The sequence below is a fragment of the Herpailurus yagouaroundi genome, unplaced genomic scaffold, assembly GCF_014898765.1.
Source record: "Herpailurus yagouaroundi ecotype Mexico unplaced genomic scaffold, PumYag 161, whole genome shotgun sequence".
NCBI classification, from domain to species: Eukaryota; Metazoa; Chordata; class Mammalia; order Carnivora; family Felidae; genus Herpailurus; species Herpailurus yagouaroundi.
In genome coordinates, this window is record NW_024412402.1 from 2,959,963 (window position 1) to 2,979,325 (window position 19,363).

At 44.8% G+C, this 19,363-nt stretch overlaps 1 protein-coding gene across 2 annotated transcripts in view; it reads left to right on the forward strand.

Moving 5' to 3' along the window:
• ZC3H12C (zinc finger CCCH-type containing 12C) overlaps positions 1-18,940 on the forward strand; it is an 84,303-nt gene extending 65,363 nt beyond the window's left edge. For both annotated transcript variants that reach the window (XM_040482920.1, XM_040482919.1), the window contains exons 3-6: positions 8,253-8,392; positions 13,316-13,550; positions 15,399-15,505; positions 16,591-18,940. In XM_040482920.1, coding sequence (XP_040338854.1) covers positions 8,253-8,392; positions 13,316-13,550; positions 15,399-15,505; positions 16,591-17,987 — 1,879 coding nt within the window. In that variant the 3' untranslated portion in view covers positions 17,988-18,940. The remainder of the gene's footprint in view (positions 1-8,252; positions 8,393-13,315; positions 13,551-15,398; positions 15,506-16,590) is intronic.
• Positions 18,941-19,363: the final 423 nt, after the last annotated feature.

Here is a 19,363-nt window from a genome sequence, read left to right on the forward strand (position 1 = left end):
ATTACAATACGTAGTGCCCTGATTTTTTTCTATTACAAAGTATGCCTTTATAGCCCTTTAATCATCAGAGGTGACTAATCTAAAGACACATCAAGAAGTATACTTTAATTCTCCATTGGGAAGCGTATGTGGTGGTGTTACATAGCAAGGCGTGTTATTTTGAGTGTTTATGGAATTGTCCTGTTGAAGACCAAACTGTGTACTTTTCCAATTTGTTACAGAGGTACATATGAATAAAGATAGTTCTGTTAGGACAGTGCCAGTCTTAGGAAGAATACGCCAAGATGATCTGCATCTATTTTAGCTCCCCTTGGGTTCCAGGGTCCAGTTCACAGGGGGTTGCTCGTGTCTGTGAGTCAGAGTCCCTCCACAGAAGTCTCTGGGCCTCCGTCACCTGGGCCCGAACTTAGTATCCTTCTCTGCTGTTGGGTCTGCAAAGTGATCTCTACAGTGAATTACACAAAGCTGTTGGGGAAGTTGCAGTGACTAAGAAGTCTGCAGCTTGTGGCTTCTTAAATTGAGGCTTCGTAGTTGCCACTGATGTTACAAAGCCTGTCTTCTTCAAACTCTGCCCACAGCCTGGCAGACACTCCACAAGTATCTCCTAAGTCAGGTGCCTGGTCTCTCGGGGGCTTCCAACTTCCAAAATACTCTGCCTGTAGTACAGAACATGGCAGCCCTTAATACTATACAGCAGGTCTCTTCCCCACAGATTAATGGCATTGGGGGACACCAGAGGGACACGTGCTGCTCAAGGATCCTCACAGGCGAAAGAGCAAGTGGACAGGTGTCTAGGTATACCCACCATCGTGTGTGTTTCTGGGCCTGGGTGAAACAGGAAAAGTCCATACAAATTGCAGACACGAGCAAGGACAGGGAAAGGTTAAGGTTGGATGAAGACATGTTTCTTTTCTATTTTTTAATTTTTTTTTTAATTTACATCCAGGTTAGCCTATAGTCCAACAATGATTTCAGGAGTAGATTCCTTAATGCCCCTTACCCATTTAGCCCATCCCCCCTCCAGTAACCCTCTGTTTGTTCTCCATATTTGTCTCTTATGCTTTGTCCCCCCTCCCTGTTTTTATATTATTTTTGCTTCCCTTATGTTCACCTGTTCTGTGCCTTAAAGTCCTCATATGAGTGAAGTCATATGATATTTGTCTTTCTCTAATTTGGCTTAGCATAATACCCCCTGGGTCCATCCACATAGTTGCAAATGGCAAGATTTCATTCTTTTTGATTGCTGAGTAATACAACATTGTGTGTGGATGTATATGTATATATGTATATATATATATACATGTAGGTATGTATATGTGTATATACATATACATACACATATACCACATCTTCTTTATCCATTCATCCATCGATGAACATTTGGGCTCTTTCCATACTTTGGCTGTTGTTGATAGTGCTGCTGTAAACATTGGGGCCCATGTTCCCCTTTCAAACAGCATACCTGTATCCCTTGGATAAATGCCTAGTAGTTCAGTTGCTGCGTCATAGGGTAGTTTTATTTTCAGTTTCTTTTGAGGAACCTCCATACTGTTTTCCAGAGTGGCTGCACCAGCTTGCATTCCCACCAGCAGTGCAAAAGAGATCCTCTCTCTCCACATCCTCGCCAATATCTGTTGTTGCCTGAGTTGTTCATGTTAGCCATTCTGAGAGGTGTGAGGTGGTATTTCATTATGGTTTTGATCTGTATAACCCTGATGATGAGTGATGTGGAGCATTTTTTCATGTGTCAGTTGGCCATCTGGATGTCTTTGGAGAAGTGTCTATTCGTGTCTTTTGCCCATTTCTTCACTGGATGATTTGTTTTCTGGGTGTTGAGTTTGATAAGTTCTTTATAGATTTCAGATACTAACCCTTTATCTGATATGTCATTTGCAAATATCTTCTCCCATTTCATTCAGTTGCCTTTTAGTTTGGCTATTGTTTCCTTTGCTGTGCAGAAGCTTTTTATTTTGATGAGGTCCCAGTAGTTCATTTTTGCTTTTATTTCCCTTGCCTCTGGAGACGTGCTGAGTAAGAAGTTGCTGCAGCCAAGATCAAAGAGGTTTTTGCCTGCTTTCTCCTCGAGGGTCTTGATGGCTTCCTGTCTTATATTGAGGTCCTTCATCCATTTTGAGGTTTTTTTGTGTATGGTGTAAGAAAGTGGTCCAGGCTCTTTCTTCTGCATGTCGCTGTCCAGTTTTCCCAGCACCACTTGCTGAAGAGACTGTCTTTATTCTTTCCTGCTTTGTCAAAGATTAGTTGGCCATACAGTTGGGGGTCCGTTTCTGGGTTCTCTGTTCTGTTCCATTGACCCATGTGTCTGATTTTCTGCCTCCACCTTTCTCCATCATTTCCCAACGCCAGTATGTGAGGAAGTGTATATATCCTTATCACCCAAGAACTTTGTCTCTTACCTGTGCCTGCATTTCAGTAACAAGGTAACCAAAAAAGCAAAGAGGGTTAAGGGTCTCTTCTGATCTGCCCCTGAATCCATGCCCATGGGTCTGGAAAATGCATCTGTGAATCACAGATGAAAACGGGTGGAAGACTCATCCAGCCACAGCCCCATGGCTTCTCCCAGGTCACCTTTTCAGAAAGATTTCAAAGACTGCCACCAGCAGTGCCTCCCAGCAGGTGTGTGAGGCTTCAGGAACAGCCTGCATTGTCGGAGATGCCCGAGGCCAAGGCATTTGGTTGGGGGGGGAGGGGGGGCTGATGTTTAGCCCCCGTCATTCCTGTTCCATGTCATTCCTGTTCCATGCATCAGGCAGAGCCGTGCAGGGTCACCACCCCAGGCAGGCAGCCAGTATCCGTCTTCCCGCGGAGGGCTGTGGGACTGAAGACCTGCTGTAGAGGACTTTGGTACATGTCTGCACGTATCTGCAGAGCAGGGGAAAGTAAGTGAAGATGGAGAATGTCAGCCATGAAACGGGCACCTGGGCTCTTTCCCTGTCTGATCCACCCAGCAGTGCTGGGTAACTTCTCAAAGCCCTTGAGTCCTTGCAGCTCCTAAGGGAGAAGGCTGATCTTCCCCATGTTGAGATGAAAAGTTGCTTTGTATGGCTCTCCGGCCAGTTTCATCTTACTGTTTGGTAGCCTGACTCCTGTCTCCCCTTTCTTTCTAGTTATCAGGGCAACCGTTTGCCAGCCAGATACTTTATCTTACCCCAGTTCGCAAGACTCCTTGTTCCTTCCTCTTCATCATTTCTGCTGCCCTGTGTTTTGCACGATGAATGTAGGGGATCTTGGAGGTAGAGTTCACATCAGAACATTTGGGTAAGGCCAGCAATTTTCCTTCTTCCAGAGGGAAGTTATCCTCAGACCCTGAAGCCACTGGGAAGTATCCATCCAAAAAGTTGTCTCCTCCTTCTCAGTTCCAGACAAAGAGGGGAAAGGGGGAAAGGAGGAACAGCAGAGAAGGCTTTGAGAACTAGGAGAAAGGAGCCTTGGGTTTCTTATTCATTCTTTACGGCTGTCCCAGTTCATCTTTTCATTAATTTCCTGATGTTCAGAGATACCAGTACTCCTTTTATTATTTTCAGTAAGGTTTTTCTAAAAATCCTTATAAACATACCAATTTCTCTACTTCATGTGAGCCTTTCTGTGGCCCCTGCAAAGCAGGATTTTTATAAGCATGCTGATTCCAAACATGACAGAGTAAAATAAGCCTTTTAAGAAAGACACCTGCTGGTAGGCCCCGGGTATTGGTGAATCACCTGTGAACTCTGAGCCTGTATTACACGTTTTGCTCAGTAGTAATTCAGAATTTGCAGTAAGAGTTTCATATTCTCCCTGGGAACCCAGTCGAACTGAGTCAAAAGGACACATTCTGTCAAACATTCAGGCTCTCTTATGTAATCACAGGTGGCCACAAATGTTCCAACAAATTCAGCATCACAAAGACCCACTTGAGGTGTACCGTCTTTATTGCCAAATTGTTGAAACAAAAAAAAAAATCAAGGCCCAATGGAATATGCCAATTCATAAATATAGAATTAGCTATTTTTATTACAGAGAAAATGCATGCAGACATAGCCCATAAATGACTACAGACTGTAATGAGTCTTCTCTATTTATATGGAATTAAAGCTTCAGTTCTTAAACATCATCCTACTTTCTTTTGGTAAACATTCAACAGATAGTTCATTTGCCCTAGTAGCTACATTGTGCTTGCTCTGACGTCCTGTTTTGCATATATTTTGTAATCAGGCTTACTCTGTTTTTCTAATTCCTTAGCAGAACGTCCTACAGTTGTCCTTTCTATTGTATCCAGCACCTGTGATTAGTCACATCCTTCAACATGCCTCAGGAAGGTTACCTTAAGTTCAGTCTCCCGAAGCTCCCCTAGTCTGTACAAGTCCCATCTGCACTTGGGAACCACCGAGTAGATCTCTGCTTGGGCTTTTAATAATTCTGGGGATGATTCTGGGCCTTGGGGGCTGGAAGGCACTTCCAAGACAACAGCCACCATTCCAGGGATTTCATGGTTCGCATTCATTTCTTTGATCTGATCAGGAGACGACCGGCTGAGAAAAGGGCCAGAGGCTGGGGGACCCACTGTTCACATCAGCACTTGGACTGCCTCTCCCTGCCCCCATGTGAGCTCTGATCTGGGTCAAGCATGAGAGCCGATTGCTAATTGCATTAAATATGATTTCACATTAGTGTGGGGTGTTACTATACCTGGAGATGGAACTACTATGTTTTAGGAAAAGCACGCCTTCAACTTTACCAAGTATTGCCAAATTGTTCTCCTGAATAGTTGTACCAATTTACACTCCCACCTGTAATGTATGAGTTCCTACTTTCACACATCCTTGGCAACATCTGGTGTTTGCAGACTTTATTTTTTCCAATCTGATGGGTGTGAAGTGGTGTCTCATTTTGGGCTTTAATTTGCATTTCTTCACTATTGAGCATCTTTTCATATGTTCGTTGGTCATTTGGGTTTCCTCTTCTGTGAATTCACTGTTCATATCTTTTGCCCTAAAAAAATGGTTATTCTCAATGTATAGGAATACTTTACATAATCTGAGTCCTAGCTTTCTTTTTGGCTCTGTATGTTGCACATATCTTGTTCTAATCTATGGCCTGTTAATGCATATGCATTTTTGTTCATGCTTTTACATAAAAAGTCTTACGTACTCAAGTTCATCCGTCTTTTCCTTGATAACGCACAGTTGTATGTCATCTTTAAGAAGTATTTCCCCATCCTAATGTCAGTGTATCCTGTAATTTCTTTCAAAGTTTTATAGTATTTTTCATATTTGAATCTTTGATCTACAGCTTATTTTTGTCTATGGTAAGAGCTAAAAAATACAATTTTATGGTTTCCATATAAACTCCCAGTTCTAGTGCCATTTGTTAAATGGTCCATCTTCAAATTAATTTCTAATGTCACTTATACACAAGTCTCACCTTCAGCTTGCTTTTCTGTTTCATGTTTTTTTTTAATCTTTGCCCGTATCAATATAACCTTGATTGGATATCACTAGTTTTATGCTACATATTGATCGCTAGTGGGGAAGTTCCTCCCGTTTTGTTCTTTAATATTCTTGGTCTTTTTCTTCTCCCATAGCAATTTTAGGATGAGCTTCTCAAGTTCCCTAAAAATCCTTTGGAGGGCTTTTATTGGAATTTCAGTGAGCTTGCAGATTCATTTGAGAATTGTTGTCTACATAAAGTGAGTCTTGCCATCCATGAAAATGGTATATTGTTCCTTTCATTCATGTCTTCCCTTTGTTTTTAACATTTATTTTTGAGAGAGACAGAGCTTGAGCAGGGGAGGGGCAGAGAGAGAGGGAGACACAGAATCTGAAGCAGGCTCCTCACTGTCAGCACAGAGCCCGACACAGGGCTTGAACTCAAGAACCATGAGATCATCCCCTGAGCCCCATGTCCGACACTTAACCGACCAAGCCACCCAGGCGCCCCCAGGTCTTGTCTTATGCCTTCATTATAGGCTTTCTCTTTTTGTTTTCTCTATAAAACTCTTACAAATGGGATTTTTGTTAATTAAAACTTTAAATTGGCTTGCTGTTTACAAATTTTTTAACTACAACCTTGTGTCTTCAGTGTAATAACATGTCGTAAAAGAATATTGTCTGTAGGATACAGCCCTGTCTGTGGAAATCTGTTCGGTGGCATAGTACATAGCCAATTTTATAAATCTTCCACAGGGTCTTAAAAAGATTTTTCTCTTATTCTCTGCAGGGTCTTGTGCATGTCCATGAGATCAAGCTTGTCATGGATCCAGTCATCTATATTCTTACTAAATGTTTTCTGCTTCATCGTTCAATTACTGTTTTTTCTTCTAGTAATCCGTTCAACATTTCCATTACTCAGTTCACAATTAGGATAGCTTCCTATCCTAAATTCGTTTTTACTATTCGTTTTTGTGAATTCATTTTTACTATTGTTTAATAACTTTTTTATCCCTCTGTTTTTATACATTAAAAGAGCTTTCCAAGTTTTCTTTAGTTTATGGTACAACTAAAAAAGCAGACAAGGATGTCCTTAGCTACAACTAACAGAAAACTTGACTACGGTTTCTTAAAATGGGGGAAGTATTTTTTGTGAAATAACAAGGTCCGAGAGATAGGTGCATGTCTTTCTGCTCAGAAACCAGGCTTTCTTTATGTCCTTGTGCATCATCCACAGTGCGGTCCGCTCCCGCCTTGGGCCGGTCGGATGGCAACGGGGGTTGTGGGACAAGGAGAGGACAACAACCTTTACCATCAGGATTGCGGGGCCTGATACCCCTTGAAGCATCTGGAGAATCTCTGTTCCGTGACTGTAAATGATTTGCTGTTGCCACACATTTTGTGAACATTCTTTAATTAGAAGATAGAATCTTCTATTTCTGCAGTAAAATGTGACCATTATCCCTTCCCAAGTGAAGTCACCAGGGAGCAAGTGCTCATGTAGAGGCAGAAGCAGTAAAATGCACAAGCTTCAGTAAACCAGGTGTCATTCGGGACTAGCCAAGTACAACACACTTAGATTTCAAAGCATTAATACAAAATATAAATACGGTCAGTTTTTAGCGAGTGTTTGTATTTAGGAACGGTATATGTAGTCTCTTAAGAGATGATCCCATTCTTTCCTATAGCTTTTCAAAAGACTGATTTGAGTATTTTCTATGAAACTCAACATCACTTTGTCCCTTGCTGGGGCATCGGCAGGACCATCGCGTAGCCCTTCTTACCTAGGAAATAGGACCTCAGACTCCCCCTTCCTGTATCCCTTTCTCTGAAACTTGACTGCCTCGGATTCTGCCCCTAACCTTGCCCCAGCCCGGTTTTTGGAACATGGAGTATTAACACTGCAGTTTGCCTCTCCAGCCGTCAGTATCTACAGAGCAGGTCGGCCTGTCTCTGTTTTATCCTTAAAAGGATGATATAGATGGTTCCAGTACTTCCTCGGAGGAGTCTACGAGACTATATTAATACACCTAATGTTCAGTTTGTGCTAAAAATGAACAGAGCATTTACTTACCTTACTTGATTCACCCCCTCCTTAGCACGGAGAAGTAAAGAATATTTGTCTCCATTATGGAGCTCAAGCTGCAAAAAAAAAAAAACTAAAAAAAAAACAATCATTACATTCAAAGTTTTAAAAACTGTATCAATGTTATTTTTGAATTATTAGATTAAAATGCACAGGCAGAGCCTGGTGCTAGATAAATATTTATTGAGTGACTGCACTTTTATTTGAGCATTTTCTTTTGGGCACTAAGACTGCTTAATCCAATTTTGAATGCCCTTTTGTCATCATTAAGCTTTGTCGGGCACAATAGTGTTAAACAGAGACCAGGTGTCTTTTCATTGAAGAACACGGGAAGCGTCTCTTGCAGGAGATTAAGCGTTGTAAGCGTGATTTTCCGTTTATAGATATTACTCTGTGTGGCTTCTTTTTACATTTGACTGAAATTCTTGCTGTGGTGGTGAAGTCTTCTCTTTTTCCTGTCCTGATTTAAAAGAGCTTGTAACTTTCAGACTAGTTAACCTTTACAACTGACATTTAAAAACTTGTTTTTTATTCTCCACCAATTAATCTCCATTTTCCTATTTCTTTCTCACAGATTTTCAGCTTTTCAGTTTACCTGAATGTTTCTCTGAGCTATACAACTCCATCTTAAATTTGAAATGCATTACTCTTGTCATGAGGGGATCATTTCTGTTTACAAATTTGAATGAAGTTGTAACTTTAGATTTTGTTGTGTCTTAACGTGTTCTCAAATAATGTTTCAGCCATGGAAACAAAGAAGTCTTTTCCTGCCGGGGAATAAAATTGGCAGTGGATTGGTTTTTGGAAAGAGGCCACAAAGATATTACAGTTTTTGTTCCCGCTTGGAGGAAAGAGCAATCCCGACCTGATGCTCTTATCACAGGTAAGCCCCGTCAGCTGTTGGAAGCTTGTAGCTTCCATACACACCTGTGCAGGTGTCGGGCACTATCAGGTGTGTCACTGAGACGCTCATCTGTTTCTGTTTAGTCAGTGCGTGTGACGGCCACTCTCTCTCGGGTGACACCTCAGAGTTGCTGGTGAGTTTACAAGCTATCTGATCATGTTAAGAAAACAGCAATCCTTGCTCCACAGCCAGTGATCTGGGCTTGGGGTTTCGTTTTTAACTTGGAAGCTTTTTACTTCACATTTTGTGAAATTTCGACCTTTAAAATTCTGCCTTTGCCACATACTTACCAGCCATTGACTGGGAGCATCATGCTGAATGAACATCTTTGGACCTCCGTTTTCTCACCTGCTGTATGAAATTAGTGCCTGGTCAAAACAGACCTGTAACACCCCCGGAGGTATGCTCTCTGGGGTCGAGTAGAAGGAAACGACTTGATCTCAAGTATCTGTTATTTCGCACTGTTTTGTAATTTTTAAATGTGTGAGTTTCAGGCAGAAACTGTCAATGACTGTTGCACATTTTGCTCAAGTTAAGTGATTCTCTGTCCACGTACAACCCTTCTTGCCCCTCTCTTCACCTCCAACATGAACAAAATCTAAAGAGCCTGTGTGAAGAAAACGACATTTTCAAATCAAAAACAAACGGAGAGACCACATACCTGAAGGGAAGATTAAAGACTCTAATTTTATCTGTAATCATGAAACCATTATTAAGCTAGCCTAAGAACAGACAGACAAGATATGGAGGAGTCCAGAGCTGTGGAATTAGACCCTGCTCTGTATAAACTGTCACGGGAAGAAGGTGGCATAAATTCAACCAGGGGCACCAAGACACTGGATAACTCTTGGGGAAAATATACATATTTAGATCCTTCTCTTACACCATGTGACAGTAAACTCCAGAGAGTTGAAGAATTTTCACAACACAATCGTCTCCGAGTGGCTGGGAAGACCTTTCTAAATGTAACATTTTTAGAAGACATTAGGAAGGAAATGACACGTACTTGCATTAAAATTTAAACTTGCGTGTTTTGGGAAATCTTCTGAGGCAAATAAGAAAAGTCACCGTGTTTAAGGGGAAAAAAGTACAACAAATAAGGAACTTATGTCCTTAACACATCAAGAGCTCACACACATTGGTAAAATCAATGCAGAGCCCTCCCAGAAATGGTAATGTGGTGGGAACAGTCTGCTCACAAAAGAATTCAAGTGCCCCGTAAGAGGAAAAAGTTCAACCACATTCGTCGTTAAAGAAGTGCAACCTCAAACGACTCTTATTTTTCAGCCAGCCAATTGGCAGAGATTGAAACGCCGGTCAGACTCCGTGCCCGACCAGAGCTGTTCCCTCACTGCTGTGGAAACGGAATTTGTGACAACTTTTCTAAAAAGCAGTTTGGTCTTAAAATATTAGTACTCTCGGATGTACTATTTCCCCTTCCAGGAATAAGTCCACAGAAGATAAGCAGAGTTCCAGGCAAAGATTTACAACCACAAAGTTACTTGTAGTAGAAAAAAAATAGAAATAAACCCTACCTTCGTTAGAACGGTTCAGGGAGTCAGAGTATGCGAGTATTTGGGCAGAACTTCTAACGATCCGAGGAAGTGGTCTTTTACATGAAAGGATTTATTACTGTGTGCGTGTACATATGCACGTATACACATGCATGTGTGTACGTAGATCACCGATGGAGAGGACACAATACGCAGAAAACGACTAGCCGAAGTGTTCCCGGTAATTGACTCTGCGTCATGACTTCGTGAGGTTTTGTTTCTCCCCACTTCTTAGTATTTCCCTTTACCTTTCCTCATTTTGCTCCAGGAACTTGTAATACTTCCGTGATCGGGGGAAAGCTAAATGGAAAAAGAAAACATATCGAAACATGTCAATGCCTGGAAAGCTTGAGCACGAAAGGAACATGAGCCCAAGAAGAAGGGGAAAGGACCACAGGGAGGGGGAGAGTGGCTGGGTTTTAGAGGCCAGCCTGCCAAGCCTCCGGAACACCTCAGGCTGCGGCTGACTTTGTAAAATGCACGCAACTACGGCGGACCCTGGACCAGCACGGTTTGAGCTGCGCCGGTCCACTCCGAAGCCGACCTTTTACAATACGGTCGTGTAATTCTCACGGGACCGTCTCCACTGTGGCTTACTCGAAGAATACAGTGTATAATACACACAACAAAGAAAATACGTGTCGACTGGCCTGCAGTAGTCATGTTTGAGGGAGTCCAAGGTTACGTGGATTTTCGACCGCGTCTGGGGTCAGCAAGTACCCTAAGTCCTGTGCTGTTTGGGGGTCACTTAAAGGTCGTTAGGGGTTTTCTCCCTCAGGGACATCGTTCTAACTAAAACCTGTAACCAGGTCATACCTGGTTAACAGTCCGTTCTTTTTTCACCGTCTTAAGAACGTGACAAGTCTTGCAAGCTGTCACCTAAAGATTCAGACTAGTGTGCCTGCCAGCCTTCCGGCAAGTTAACACTTACTTCCCAGGCACCAAGCTATGTATCAGGGACTGTGTGAGGAATCTGAGAGCCACTTAAACCTACTAACCATACTGAACCCGTATTTATTTAAGGTCGGATTTCTTTTCCTAATCAGTGTCCTTTTTACCTCATTAGCTATTACAGAAAAAGCAGATTAAGCAAGATGACCGTTAGGCCACCACACTGGTTTCTTCAGTCGCTTCGTGGCATACCACGTATGAGGAAACACTCCCACAGATCAAGTACCATGGGTTATTCATGAACACAGTCAGGAACCTGGAGGACCCCAGAATATGCATCTCTAGAGTATCTCAGGTCTTCATTCCGCAGACGCTTACGGAGTATCTGCTACCGTGCCGAAGGCCATGGCCATAAACGTTCTGAGGGCAGGCACCACGTCTCTTGTATCAGGGAAGCACAAATAATTAGAGTAGAATAAATCCTATAGTTGAGACCAGGCTTCTGATTTTGTATTGGTTTTCTGCGATTTTTGTCTCAAATTAAGTTGAAGAACGGTGTTTATTGAGAACTCGCCAGGCACGGTGCTAAGTGCTTTGCCACATGACGACTCACTGACTTCTCCCACCCGACCGACTGCCTCTCCGGCTCAATAAGATATGACTGCCGGATACAGAAAGTGCCAGAACCTGAGGTTTGCCCATGATTCGCTGATGAGAACACCCCCGTTTCCACCACTTCTATTCTGCCGCTTTTCCACACCAACCTTCTGGTCTCGGTGATCTCGTGTCAGGAACGTCATTGAAATCCGTATGCCATCGTCAGAGCCAGCAGACCCCTAATGGCTCTTGTGTTCCCTCCTCCCGGGTCCCCTGCTCATCCTTCTGTTGTGGCAATTCCAGTCTTTGCTCACTTGGTTTGCGTGTTCCTCCAGTGACTGATGGCCTCCCGAAGAGAGGTCCTCCTTAATGCTGGTGGCGGTCGATGCTTCACATACCATAGCATGGTATCATAGCACAGCCGTGATCAGTCGCTGGAGAGAGCGATTTTTTTTTTTTTTTTAATTAGCCATTCCAGTTAATAAACATGGAGAAGTAGCCTGAAAAAAAAAAAAAAAAAAAAAAGTCATGACCTCATGACTCTGTGCCAGTACAAACAATGGTGGGAAGACACGAAGTGTGAGAGCAAAAGTAGAAAGAAGGGATGGCTGGGGGAGAATCTTTATCACGAATCACAATAAGAACTCTGGCACCTTTTAAAAAAAAAAAAAAAACCACTACACGGGTCCATTACAAAGGGCCGTAAGAATGTTCCAACATAAGATGTTGGGAGCTTTCCTCTACCTGTTCTTTTTCTATGGCAGCTCTCCTCTAAAATCCTTTTTTTTTTTTTTTTATGTTTATTTTTGAGAGGAGAGAGAGAGAAACAGTGCCAGCTGGGGAGGGGCAGAGAGAGAAAGAGGGAGACACAGAATCTGAAGCAGGCTCCAGCTCAGAGCCTGACACGGGGCTCAAACTCACGAACCGTGAGATCACGACCTGAGCCGAAGTCCGTCACTTAACTGACTGAGCACCCCTCCCCTGGAATCACTTCTGATCTCTTCTCATTCGGTCCAGCCCCTGTCAGGCTGTCGTCATTTGTTGCCACACGTTTCACAGGAAAAGACGCGAGACATGTAGTGGCCACATCTGTAACCACAGCTCTGACTCCTGCCTCCTCTGTGAGCCTTCTGCCTGAGACCCTCCCCCTTGCTGCCTCTGCTACTTCTAAAGCTTCTCAGACTGTCCCACTTAGTCCCACTGCTTAAAAGACAAAACTACAAACCAACAGACTTGTGGGGGGCAGGGCTAGGCCGGGGGGGGGGGACTCGGTTGCAGAGCTGCTTTGTCAGAATAGCGGGGAGCGCGAGTGTGAGAGAAGCCAAGTGCCTGCCACAGCCCGGGGCCCCAGCTCTCCAGCAAAACCTTCTCTAGTAGCAGACAGCCCAGCACATTCTCATTAAGCTTTATTCTTTCCAAGTTTTAAACCGTTTTAAGCTCACTTTTTTGGGCTCTTTTTCAAGCCTTGCAACCCTGAGGGACAAATACAGGGAGATACAAGTAAGTTCTGTCCACACAGTGCAGATTATCCTAATTAAGTGACGACTTACGGGGCACCCGGATGGCTCAGTCAGCTGAGTGTCTGACCCCAGGTCATGGTCTCACAATTCTTGGGTTCAAGCCCTGCATCGGGATCTGTGCTGACAGCTCAGAGCCTGGAGCCTGCTTTGGATTCTGTGTCTCCGTCTCTCTGTCCCTCCCCCACTCATACTCTGTCTCGGTCTCAAAAATAAACGTTAAAAAATTTTTTTAATGATTACATAAACCCATTTCCTATTTTAAAAGCTCACATTGCACAAAAATAGCCCTGTGTGTTAGGTACGTGCTGATTCCTGAAATCTCACCCTGATTGTTCCTGCAGATCAAGAAATCCTGCGCAAATTAGAGAAGGAGAAGATCCTGGTGTTCACGCCCTCCAGGCGAGTGCAGGGGAGGCGAGTGGTGTGCTATGATGACAGGTTCATCGTGAAGCTGGCTTTCGAGTCGGACGGGGTCATCGTGTCCAATGACAACTACAGGGACCTGGCCAATGAAAAACCAGAGTGGAAGAAGTTCATCGATGAGCGGTTATTAATGTACTCGTTTGTCAATGACAAGTAAGCAAGACCCTTCCCTTACCGGTGACCCTGCTTCCCTGAAATTCCCTGAAAACACACTGCCCTGGCGGCCGCTCCTGGAGCGCCCCCCCACCCCCACCCCACCCCACCCCCCAATTTCCCCTCTAATCCTCAGTGGGAGTCAGGAAGACCACGGAGTCCTGCCTCTGGAGGCCGTGTGTGAGCAACAGGTGGTGCCCTGTAAAACACGCACAGAGCAAGTCTGTCATTACTGACAGGGACAGTGTCCATCTTCAGAGAAAGCAGATCTCGAACATATTGACCTCCAAAATACTACCTTCCAAAATCTACTTAAAGCATTGATAGCTTAAATATTTTTCAAATACATTTGTTAAATGCATGATTAAGTTGAGAAACGGACAGATGACATAAAAAGCAGGTCTCCTGAGAAATATTGACAAATATGTGGGGAAAGTTCATCTGTTGATAATCAAAAATGCAAACCAAATCTATCAAGAACATACTTTTTGCCCATTTAGTTCACAAAAATATTTTTGCACGTGCTTTATGCTGTTAAACATGTAGTGAAACTGATAGGCAATTCGGTTTGGTTAGCAGAAGCCTTGAAAATACGTACACCCTCTCAGCTAAACCATCTCATTTCTTGGAATTTGCATACTGAGGGGAAAAGACCAGAGATGCTCATTTCTGTATTTATAAACTCAAGAATTCAGAGGCAGCTAAAGGTACAACAGAGCAACCAGTTCAGTCGCTGGAATATTCCACCTCGTGGAATATTCTTCAGCCCTTCAACATTGTGATTACGGAGACTCTTAAGGAACAGAAATATATTTGTTAAGAAGACAAAACACAAAATTATATTTGTGTTTGTGAGATGTGTTTGCATACAGAAACAACTAAAATGCAACACATAAGGGGAAAATAATTGTATTAAGGTTACAGGATTTTGCACCTCTTCTATTTTTAATAATTTTGCCATATTGGTTTGGCTAATAGTAAACACTTATCCGCTAAGTGTTCTTACCCGGCCACGTGGACACTCTCTTAAGAGTTCATACGACATTATTCACATATTATGGGTAACTGCTTGGCTCATTTGAACTTCAGTGACATAATTAGCACAACTCTCGAGGTGTAACTTCCTTTTGTGGTGCTGTGTGTGCCCTGAAATCTTGCATCCGTGAGATTTTTTCCGTCTCCGCTAAGAGGCAAAGAGAATGGACTGGGGGGTTAAACATGGAACCCTGACTGTGCCATGTGAACTCAGGTCAAAAAACTTCCTTAGGAAAGTGTATTAATCCGCAAAATGGAGCTCATACTTCAAGGTCTCACGATCAGGAAGAAGAGGAAGGGGGGTACGCCCAGCATCGGGCGTGGAACACGGACCGGGGTGTGGTGGGTATCACATCTTCCCATCATCCCCCCCCCACCTTCCCCTCTTACTACCGCACCAGGTCGAGGGTCATGAAGCCCTCCTAAAACTTCAGGGTGTCGTTTTCTGAAGCCCTTACAAAATCCCAAGACTGACAGGAAGAAAGAATTATTGAGGACACGCAAGGCTCAAAACTTACTTGAATTACAGCAAATACAAATTTGGCTTGACACATTTTGTTTTCATTAAAAAAGTTTCGTGTACTAATTTTTTTTATGCCATACACGTGGAATCAAAATATTGGACTGTAAATGACAAATCACGGGAGTCTACCCCCAAAACCAAGAGCACACTGTATACACTGTATGTTAGCCAATTTGACGATAAATTAAAATTTTATAAATACCTTAGAGTGAATCAATGTCGACCTTCTGTCTTTAGAATTAAATGATCAGCCTTCTAATTAGGTATCTTTTCTATTCTGTCCTTGACAGGTTCATGCCTCCAGACGACCCCCTTGGCAGACACGGCCCAAGCCTCGATAATTTTCTGAGGAAGAAACCTATTGTTCCTGAACACAAAAAGCAGCCTTGTCCATATGGTAATTTTCTTTATAAGTATTTATGCCTTTCTGGGGGGGTTGTGTGTGTGTGTGGTTTTTTTGTTTTGGTTTGGTTTTTTTGAGAGAGAGAGAGAGACAGACCGGGCATGAGAGGGAGAGGGACAGGGAGAGAATCTCAAGCAGGCTCCGTGCTGTCAGTGCAGAGCCTAACGCCGGGGCTCAGTCTCACCAACCGCGAGATCATGACCTGGACCAAAATCAAGAGTCGGACATCTGACCGACTGAGCCGCTCAGGTGCCCTAATATACACCTTTAGTGCACAATATGTTGCTAAACTCCTGTTAATAAAAATATTTTAAATTTCAGGGGCACCTGGGTGGCTCAGGCGGTTAGGCGTCCGGCTTCCGCTCAGGTCATGATCTCGAGGTCCGTGAGTTCGAGCCCTGCGTCGGGCTCTGTGCTGACTGCTCAGAGCCTGGAGCCTGCTTCAGATTCTGTCTCTCTCTCTCTCTCTCTCTCTCTCTCTCTCTCTGACCCTCCCCTGTTCATGCTCTGTCTCAAAAATAAATAAACGTTAAAAAAATTTTTTTTTTTTAATTTTAAATTTCAGATGGCATAGTGTCTGGTTCTTGTGATTGTAATTAAATTTAAGGAAACGCGTTAGCGCTGAAAAATTCATCATTTTGACCTATTTGGATTCAGTGCAGATGCCCTTCCCAGAGTTTAAACACGGTTCCAAAAACTCAGCCAATGCTACGTGAAGTTAGTCGTCAGGCGGCTCAAAACGTGGGGTTTCTTCCATCTACGTGCACGTCAGATTGGCCTGGGTTTCTCACATTCCCGCGGTGTGGTTTGCTCTTGGAAACCACGTCCTGCCTGATGGGGAAGCCGTCCCGAGGAGAATGGGCAGGGAGGGAGGGGGTTGGGGACTCTGGAAGCGACTGGACAGGACTGAGGCGGGAACCACTGAAAGGCGGCCCTTCTCCCAAGTAAGGAACAGAGGGGCGGCCCCGGGAACCGCCGCGCCGCCTGTGTTTCTTACCCGAGGTCCAGCAGCAGCGCCAGGCTGAGGGGCCGGGGGCAGGCGGCGTGCTCCTTTGCCTGACTAGCTCTCCTGTCCACAGGGAAGAAGTGCACCTATGGCCACAAGTGCAAATACTACCATCCCGAGAGGGGCAGCCAGCCGCAGCGGTCGGTGGCTGACGAACTCCGGGCCATGTCCAGAAACACGGTGGCCAAAACGGCGAACGAAGGCGGGCTGGTGAAAAGCAACAGCGTCCCCTGCAGCACTAAAGCAGACAGCGCCTCGGATGTCAAACGAGGCGCTCCCAAGAGGCAGTCGGACCCCAGCATCAGGACTCAAGTCTACCAGGACCTCGAGGAAAAGCTGCCCACCAAAAACAAATTGGAAACCAGGTCCGTCCCCTCTTTAGTTAGTATCCCGGCGACTGCCACTGCAAAACCCCAAAGCGCTACGTCTTTAAGCAACGGCCTTCCATCCGGAGTTCACTTCCCACCTCAGGATCAAAGACCCCAGGGGCAGTATCCTCCGATGTTGATGGCAACCAAAAATCACGGCACGCCAATGCCTTACGAACAGTACCCCAAATGCGACTCGCCTGTGGACATCGGGTATTACTCCATGCTGAACGCCTACTCGAACCTGAGCGTGTCCGGCCCGCGCAGCCCCGAGCGCCGTTTCTCCTTGGACACGGACTACAGGGTGAGCTCCGTGGCTTCCGACTGCAGCAGCGAAGGGAGCGTGAGCTGCGGGAGCGGCGACTCGTACGCGGGCTACGGCGACCGCCCGTACGTCAGCTCTCCCGACCCCCAGCTGGAAGAGAGCCTCAAGTGTCAGCACGTGCACCCGCACAGCCGCCTTAATTCCCAGCCCTTCCTGCAGAACTTCCACGACCCCGTGACCCGAGTGCAGAGTTACAGTCACGAAGAACCAAAGTACCACCCCAAGGCGCCTCTCCCGCACCTGGCCGTGCACCTGCAGCACCCCGCCGCGGGGGCCCGGGCCAGCTGTCCCGGCGACTACCCCTCGCCGCCCGGCTCCGCCCACTCCAAGGCGCCGCACCTGGGGCGCGCCCTGGTGGCCACCCGGATCGACAGCATCTCCGACTCCCGGCTCTACGACGGCTCTCCCTCCCGCCAGCGGAAGCCTTACTCGCACCAGGAGGGGCCGGGGGGCTGGGAGCGGCCCGGCTACGGGGTGGACGCGTACGGCTACCGGCAGACTTACTCCTTGCCGGACAGCTCCACGCAGCCCTGCTACGAGCAGTTCACCTTCCAGAGCCTCCCCGAGCAGCAGGAGCCCGCCTGGCGCGTCCCCTACTGCGGGCCGCCCGCGGAGCCCCCGAGGTACCAGGACAGCCGGGAGAAGGTCTACGTCAACCTGTGCAACATCTTCCCGCCCGACCTCGTGAGGACGGTCATGAAACGGAACCCTCACATGACAGACGCCCAGCAGCTCGCCGCAGCCATTTTGGTGGAGAAGTCCCAGCTGGGTTATTGAGAGACGATGCATCTTTGTGGTGTTTAGTAGTTTTTTGTTCAGCTCAAACGCTGAGGGAGGTTTGCTACAATAGCACATGTGATCTCCTTCTCGGCAAGGAGGTTCTATAGTATCCATTTCTGTGAAGTACTGTATCATGGAATCTGTATGTATCGCCCCACCTAGTGGAAATATCACGGGATTGCTTTACATGGAAACTTTTTTTTTTTAACATTTCCTTTTTAAAGCGCTCTCCTCGGCTGGAGATTTTTCCAGTTTGATTTCTTAGATGTCTCTGTGATCTTTGATATTCCTCTTTGGTGCATCAGGGGTTTATATGCAGCACTTTTTATCCTTGTTTCGTGTTTTCTTAACTTGGTGTTTGTCAATCAATCGCGAGCAATTACGATACCTTCAGAACGTTGAACATTTGACTAGACCCTAGCCAACTATTTTTTCAAGCCAAGCTCCATTGGAATCTTTTACAGCTTTTTAAGTTATTTTTATTTGGGGAAAGTGGGCTTCTTTGTGCTAGAATCATTATTTATAGAAACAAAGATATACTACCGCACTGACTTTATATTTGAAACAAAACGGAAGTTACCAGTTTATGTTGAAATGGGTAACCGTCTATATATTAGAATGATTTACAATATGGCACTTTTCATTGTTCTAGTTTTGTTCGGATTTTTTTTTTCTGTTAAGTAATGAGTTAATTTAATATGGTTGATTTAAAGGAGAGCAGATGCAATCAATGGAAAAAATGGTTTCCATTTTATTACTATTTTTCTTACCCAATAAGGCAAAAGCCGCGTGTGCTCCAGCGTAGAGCTGTGTGACCCAGCTATGATGTGCTTCTAGGCGATAGAAACGGAATTGAATTCCCAGATCCTCCTTAACCTGTATTTTTTAATGTGTTTGTCTTTTTCTTTTGGGGGCACGACAAGACTGGATAAAATAACCCTTTCACAATACTTGCCTGTTTTTAATGAATCTAATTATTCTCAATGCAACTTTTATATTTAATATACTCTTTAGCTTTCCCGCTATTTATCAAGGCTGGCCTGAGGGGGGGTTGTGTGTTGAGCATATGCAAAGCTGACTGGTACTGCACTAGAGGGAAGGTGGTGGTGGTGGACTTGTAAATGGTAACTTAAAACGTTTGTAAGATAGTGTATATTTCCCATTTTCCTGGAGGTAGTTTTTTTTGGGGGGGGGCCTGTTATATTATTAAGGCCAGATTCTTGCCACAAATAGTGTAGTTTTAGCTACAGACTAAAGTCTGTTCTAGTATTAGTAAGGGATATTTCTGGTTTCCAAGTCATGGGTTTTGCTAGATGCGAATTCATGTTTGTCTTTAAAGGGCGGACCTCGCACGCGGGGGGGGGGGGGGGGGG